This window comes from Nelumbo lutea, chromosome 8 (assembly GCF_056320005.1).
Source record: "Nelumbo lutea isolate HS-2025 chromosome 8, American lotus-T2T, whole genome shotgun sequence".
Classification (NCBI taxonomy): Eukaryota; Viridiplantae; Streptophyta; class Magnoliopsida; order Proteales; family Nelumbonaceae; genus Nelumbo; species Nelumbo lutea.
The window spans coordinates 18,861,167-18,868,502 of record NC_142691.1 but is presented as its reverse complement, the minus strand read 5'-3'; the positions used below and the strand labels follow the sequence as shown (position 1 = coordinate 18,868,502).

Here is a 7,336-nt window from a genome sequence, read left to right as displayed (position 1 = left end):
TCATGAAAAGATGAGATGTTTACAATGAAGGGCTACAATGTGCTGTTAGGTGCACTCTGTGAGGAGCAAATCCCATTTCGATGATCTGGGCCATAATCACCTATAAGTCCGATGTCAAGTACTTGTTTACAAAGCATGTGAACATAGAGATTCAACAGAAGACCTTACCAGCAAGGCAGCTGGTATCTTCAATTTGCTTCTAGCTGATTGAAGCATGTTTTTTTTTTCTCAGTGGACAACCATTTTTTACCCAGAGTCCAGATTTTTATGTTAGCAATCCCTACTGACATTTCTAACCCAGGAAAGACATGTTAAACCACCCAAGTTGCAGCCTAAAATCTGATGACTCTGGTTCAGGGTGGAACAGGAGTACCTTTATTTGCATTTAGACATATATTACATTCTTTTACCCAAAAAAAAAAACATATATTACATTCATGATAACACAGATACAACACGTAATAAATGAAGAAAGAAGCTTCCCAGGAGACAATAATTCATTTTGGATAAAATGGAAACTAGACCAACAAATTATGCGAAATTGAAGCAGGGAAGGTTTCACTTCAGTAAATCCATGACAAGTCTTGCTTGTAGGAAACAAACCTTGCAGCCCCTTGGATACCCCTCTCAGAAATCTGAGGGCAGTCCTCCACTGTCAACACTTCCAACTTGTGTGATCCCACAAGCGGCTTTATTCCATCATCCGTAACACCTAAACACTTGGAAAGTGTAAGAACAGTCAATTGTGGAAACTGTCCCACGAGTTGCAGACCCTCGTCGCTGATCTCTTGGCATCTCACAAGCTCCAGAGTCTCAAGAAAGTTGGCAGAACAGAGAGCTTCCATTCCATTGTCATTAAAGGAGTAGACATGGTCAAGAATCAACACTCGGACTGGACACATTTGGATCAGAGTAAGAATGCCATTTAAGCTAAATGAAGAGAAGGAAGGGAAGTCACCATCAGAGAATGATATCTTGACTGATTCAAGCACAGGACAGTTCTGAGCCACTGCTTTCAGACTCTCATCTGTCAACCTCAGTGGATTGTTTAACAAAGGCAATGAGAAATCTGATGGGAGATGAAGAGAGATAGATTGGAGGTTTGTCGAATTCTGGGCTAAGCTCTCAATGTCACTGTCCCTGACTCCTACGCACATATCCAAATGGAGCTTCTCCAAGGCCTTGCACTTCCCTAATATGCAAGAAAGCCCTCTTCCCGGATTGATGAGGCAATTAACCAAGCTAAGCTCCTGCATATTCTCACAGGGAACCCACTGCTTCTGCCACCGATCTACAGCCAGTCGATCACGCACCTTCATGTATCTATAATTGGCATCAACCTCAAACTGCAACCTTTTCAGTTTCCTCCAACCAGGTCCAAGCTTGGCAAGGTCTCCCTCCCCAATTGCTCTACAGTTCTTGATTGATAGATCCTCCAGAGTCTCAAGCCTTCCAAGGTACTCTAACCACTCAACACTGCTGACGTTTATGCAACGGATTAGGTGGAGTGTGGTCAGGTTCTTGCAACCCACAACCAGAGACAATATGCCACAACCAGTGATCCCTGGGGTAAAATTCAACTTCAAAGTTGTAAGCTTTGTGCAAGAAGCTAAATGGCCGAGTCCACAATCAGTAATGAAGGTACAGTAACTCAGGGTCAGGTCAACTAGAGAAGGACAATGCAGAGAAAGTATGAGAAGGCCCCTGTCATCCAATTGCTTTCCTAATTTGGACATCCAACCAGAGTAAATAATTTCAACTTTCTTCAAGTTGGGGAACCGATTGCACACAGAAGTTAAGGCTTCATTTGCAGGATCCAATCCACAACCAACCCTAAGAAAATCCCTCTGTTCTCTCTCCAATTTGTGGAGGTATTTACATGCTAAAGAAGTGGAATTCCGGTCTGCAGTTTTCTTAAGCCTACCCAAAATGTCCCAGGCTAAGTGCTCTGGTAAATCCTCCATTGGAACAAGATTCTTCTTCCTTCCCAAAACCGAAAGAAAATTGCTTCAACCTGGAATCATGGAAAAACCCATATTTTAATATTAATACAGGATAAGAACCCTTGCATAATCCCTTACAAATCGTACCCAAATATGGATGGATGATAACGTTTCTTTTAATACTAGAAATTTGACAGTGTCAACAATTAAAATGTTGCTTTTATCCACACAAAAACTTCCTCAGACAAAATCAAAATTCATTCCCTTTTTATTCGGAAGAGAAACAGTAGAACTCGACAAAGGGCCATATCGTGCTTTTTGAATCTAATCTCCATAAATTCCTCATAAAAATAACCATCCTAATTTAGAAAGAAAACCACTTTTTTCTTTTTTTCCCATCCGCGAATGGATGATATCGATACAAAAACCAGAATTTAACGCAACCCAAATCATAAACCCACATTCAAATTCATTTATAGTTCTAATCACCGAATTTTAATTATTTCAGAGTCGGAAATTATTAAAAAGAGATAGACGGCTTTCTGGATCCACCGTCAGAAGAATTCAGTCAGACAAACAGAACAAGAAATCAATGCCTTTTAATTCAAAAGGGTAGGGATGAAAACTCCAGAAAATCCCAAAATCGTTCAAATATCTTTTATGGCGTATAAGAGAGAAATTGCAACTTTTCCAAGAAAAGAAAACTGAAAAAAATAGCGGTTGCGGGAGGAAAGAACAGTATACCATTACCAATCAAGATCATGAATCGGATCAATCGAATAGAGATTATAACAGCAGATGCACATATACATGAAGGATGTACGAAGTCTACCTGAAACGGATAAAACCAGAAAGCCCATTCGACATTCCAACGAGGCAACAAAGATATTTTCTTTGGTACTTTTCAGTATTAATAGCATCGAGAAGCGTCACACCTCTTCCTTTCGAAAAGTTCGAACAGGAATTGGAGACTTCTTTTGCTTAATTACTAAAATGTCCACATACCATTATTTTTTATATTTTTATTTTAGTTGCTTAGAAAAGTTGGAACTTGGAAGCGCTTTTGGCCACTGGTTTTTGGGTAAGCCGTTCAATTATTGTCTGGTTTGATTAAATATTATGTTGTGATGTGAAAATTTAAAATTAAAAAAAATGATAAAAAACCGTTGTCTAGACCAAATAAGTTGATGGTTCAACGTAGGGGTGATCATTTCAGCCTGGCCTGTACAAGCCTGGCCTGGAAATTTTGGGCTTGGGCCTAGGTTTTTTGTTTAGGCCCGACCTGGGCCTGGGCCTGGGCCCACATCAGGCCTGTAAATTTTAGGGCCGAGTTTGGGCTTAATATTTCAAGCCCAACCCCGACTTGACCTGACCCACATATATTTAAATTTACACATTTTGTGTATAATGTATATATATGTATACATATTATTTTACATTATATTATATATTTTATATATAAATATTATAACACGATATGTATAATATTTTATATTATATAATATATAAAATAAAAGTTTATATGCATGTTATGTCATTTAATATAAAATATTATAGATCCATAATGTTTTATATATGAAAGACATTGGCCCAGAATCAGGCTTGGCTCGGCCCAGGCCCGTGTAGACTTGGGTTGGGGCTTATGTTTTAGGCTCGGAACCCCCGGCCGGTTTGGGCCTAAGCTATAGCCCTTATCATAAGGGCAAAGCCCGGCCCATGATTACCCCTAGATTTCAACCGATTGGATCAATGGGTTGCTGATTAAGTGAATAGTTTTTGGGATAGGAACGATTCATGGGTGAAATAGAAAGAGTTGCCTAGATGGCTTCGGGGACAAACAATCAAATAATAATTTAGGTAAATCCATTTGGAGATAATTAATTTATAAAAATTACTTTTGATAAATTTCAAAATGAATTTTAATAAATTAATTTATCAATTTTGTTATATTCCCAAAAATTAATTTCATGAAATCAATTTTGATTTATGATGAGGGCAGATTTGGCCCTCCAGTGAAATTGTGACACGTGGCACCTCGTGACAACTAGGAAAACACCCAGCCAGCAAACTTACGAAGTTGGTGACCCACCCGGGCACCAGTCTGGCCGGCCTGGCACGACCTGCACGACCTGCGCGCGGCACACGCGTCCTGCACGGCGTGCGTGCGTAGTCTGCGCGAACTGCGCACAGCCTAGCGCGGGGCCTACGCGAACTGCGCATGGCCTGCGCGACCTAGTCGACCTGGACCAGCCTAGCGCATGATCCGGCCAAGGCGCCCACCAACGAACCTGGCCTAGACACTGACCCGCCGATTGACACAGGCGCCAGCTTGACGACCTGATCTAGACACTGACCCGCCGACTAACACAGGCGCCGACCTGACGACCTGGCCTAGACACTGACCCGTCGACTGACACAGGCGCCGACCTGACGACCTGGCCTAGACATTGACCCGACAAATGACGCAGGCACCCCTCTGACAACCCGGCCCAGGCGCCGACCTGGCCACTTGACACAAGCGCCAGCCTGACGACCTCGAGGAGTTCACCACTGTACCCCGGTTCTGACAGGATGCGACGAGTTTTACCGTTTGGAGGCTTTTTACCCACCTAACCCGCGAGGACTCCGGTATATAAAGACCTCACCCCCCAAAGGGTAGAGAAGAAAAAAAAAGGGAAGTAACCCTGCTCTCTATCTCTCTCATATTATCTTCAAAGCTCTCTACAATAAGAGTACTAACTTAAGCATCGGAGAGCCCCCACCGGGAAAATACCCCCGGGACCACTGGTTCAGTTCTCGGAAGTCCCTTAGCTCTCGCCACCTACAAGGGGGAAAAGATGGAGTTCTCGGAGGTCCCTCAGCTCCCGCCACCTACAAAGAGGAGGAAAAGATGTCGCAGGTCCCTCATCTCCCGCAGCCTACAAAGGAAAGAAGACCACCTCATGCTGAAGGGCAGTCGGATTGCGCCGCACCAGGGGGCTCCAACATACTCTAAGGCATCGACCGCCTAGTAGGGAGTTCGCCAAGCAGTTCGCCACCGGGGAGTTCGCCACCAGGGAGTTCGCCACCAGGCAGTTTGCCCCTAGGCAGTTCGCCACCAGGCAGTTCGCCACCAGGTAGTTCGTCCCCAGGCAGTTCGCCTCCAAGGCAGTTCGCCCCCAGGCAGTTCGCCACCAAGGCAGTTCGCCACCAAGGCAGTTCGCCACCAGGCAGTTCGCTCCCAGGCAGTTCGCCACCAGGGAGTTCGCCACCAGGCAGTTCGCCACCAAGGCAGTTCACCCCCAGGCAGTTCACCACCAAGGCAGCTCACCCCCAGGCAGTTCGCCACCAAGGAGTTCACCACCAGGAAGTTCGCCCCTAGGCAGTTCGCCACCAAGGCAGGTTGCCACCAGGGAGTTCGCCACCAGGCAGTTCGCCACCAAGCAGTTCGCCACCAAGCAGTTCGTCACCAAGCAGTTCTCCCCCAGGGAGTTCGCCACCAAGTAGCTCATCACTAAGGCACGCCACCACCGGATCGAATAACGAGGTACTTTGCCAAAAAATTTTACATCACAAAACATTGGTACGTGGCCGAAAACGGTTACATCAATTGGCGTCGTCTGTGGGAACACGCTACAAAAAGCTAAGTTCTCATCCTACCAAAGCTAAGTTCTCATCTTGCCAAAATTAAGTCCTCACTTTTTAGAAATTGAAGCTATCGTTTTATAGTTTACATTTTTTTATGAACTCAGAGACTATGTAGGGAGCTAACGGACTAAGTAGCTCTACCAACCTTACTTTCAATTCAGATAATGCCACATCAGTCCTCTCCGCAAGGTCTCCTCTACAAAGATGAGCTCTTCGTGGCTTCTGCGGGAGTTGGCGGCCAACTGACTACATAGGCGCCCTTACTAGTCGAGCCTTCCAAGGCTCCCGTGTGAGCTGGCAACCTAAAGTTAGTAGTGCTGCCCTCGAAGGTCGAACCCCTAGTAGCTTCTTGTAGGAGTAGGTGATCGGCATTACGAAGCTGATGCAGGCCAAGCCTACAGGCCACATTACTACTTAAGACCCGGTCGCCTCTCCGGCACGGGCAAAAGTCAAAAAAATGTAGACTACGAGTCACCCCCAAAAGCTTACGGGCCACATTACTACTTAAGACCCGATCACCTCTCCGGCACGGGCAAAAGCCAAAAAAGAGTAGACTATGAGTCACTCCCAAAAGCCTACGGGCCACATTACTACTTAAGACCCGGTCGCCTCTCCGGCACGGGCAAAAGTAAAAAAAGAGTAGACTACGAGTCACTCCCAAAAGCCTATAGGCCACACTACTACTTAAGACCCGGTCGCCTCTTCGGCACGGGCAAAAGTAAAAAAAGAGTAGACTACGAGTCACTCCCAAAAGCCTACGGGCCACATTACTACTTAAGACCCGGTCGCTTCTCCGGCACGGGCAAAAGTAAAAAAAGGGTAGACTACGAGTCACTCCCAAAAGCCTACGGGCCACATTACTACTTAAGACCCGGTCGCCTCTCCGGCACGGGCAAAAGTCAAAAAAGAGTAGACTACGAGTCGCTCCCAAAAGCCTACGGGCCACATTACTGCTTAAGACCCGGTCGCCTCTCTAGCACGGGCAAAATAAAAAAAAGTAGACTACGAGTCGCTCCCAAAGCCTACGAGCCACACTAGTAATTGGATCAGCACTTACTAGCTCATCGACTTACGAGCCAAAAGAAATCTACTCCCTTCGCTGAGTTACTATCAGCTCGGGAGTGGGGGGATATTGATGAGGGCAGATTTGGCCCTCCAGTGAAATTGTGACATGTGGCACCTCGTGACAACTAGGAAAACACCTAGCCAACAAACTTACGAAGTTGGTGACCCACCCGGGCACCAGTCTGGTTGGCCTGGCGTGACCTGCGCGCGGCACACGCGTCCTGCGCGGCGCACGTGCGTAGCCTGCGCGAACTGCGCACGGCCTGCACGACCTGGCCGACCTGGACCAGCCTAGCGCATGATCTGGCCAAGGCGCCCACCGACGAACCTGGCCTAGACATTGACCCGTCGACTGACACAGGCGCCAGCTTGACGACCAGATCTAGACACTGACCCGCTGACTAACACAAGCGCCAACCTGATGACCTGGCCTAGACACTGACCCGCCGACTGACACAGGCGCCGACCTGACGACCTGGCCTAGACACTGACCCGCCGACTGACGCAGGCACCCCTCTGACAACCCGGCCCAGGCGCCGACCTGGCCGCCTGACATAAGCGCCAGCTTGACGACCTCGAGGAGTTCACCACCGTACCCCGGTTCTGACAGGATGCGGCGAGTCTTACCGTTTGGAGGCTTTTCACCCACCTAACCCGCGAGGACTCCGGTATATAAAGACCTCACCCCCAAAGGGGAGAGA

The 7,336-nt window shown here is 46.8% G+C and overlaps 1 protein-coding gene across 1 annotated transcript; it reads right to left on the bottom strand.

Moving 5' to 3' along the window:
* Positions 1-356: 356 nt before the first annotated feature.
* Positions 357-2,926, bottom strand: LOC148843136 (F-box/LRR-repeat protein 14-like). The gene is made up of 2 exons (XM_088956545.1): positions 2,776-2,926; positions 357-2,014 (listed from the first exon to the last, which is right to left on the bottom strand). Exon 2 carries the CDS (start codon positions 1,962-1,964, stop codon positions 564-566), a length of 1,401 nt encoding a protein of 466 aa, XP_088812671.1. The 5' UTR covers positions 1,965-2,014; positions 2,776-2,926; the 3' UTR covers positions 357-563.
* Between the last annotated feature and the right edge of the window lie 4,410 nt (positions 2,927-7,336).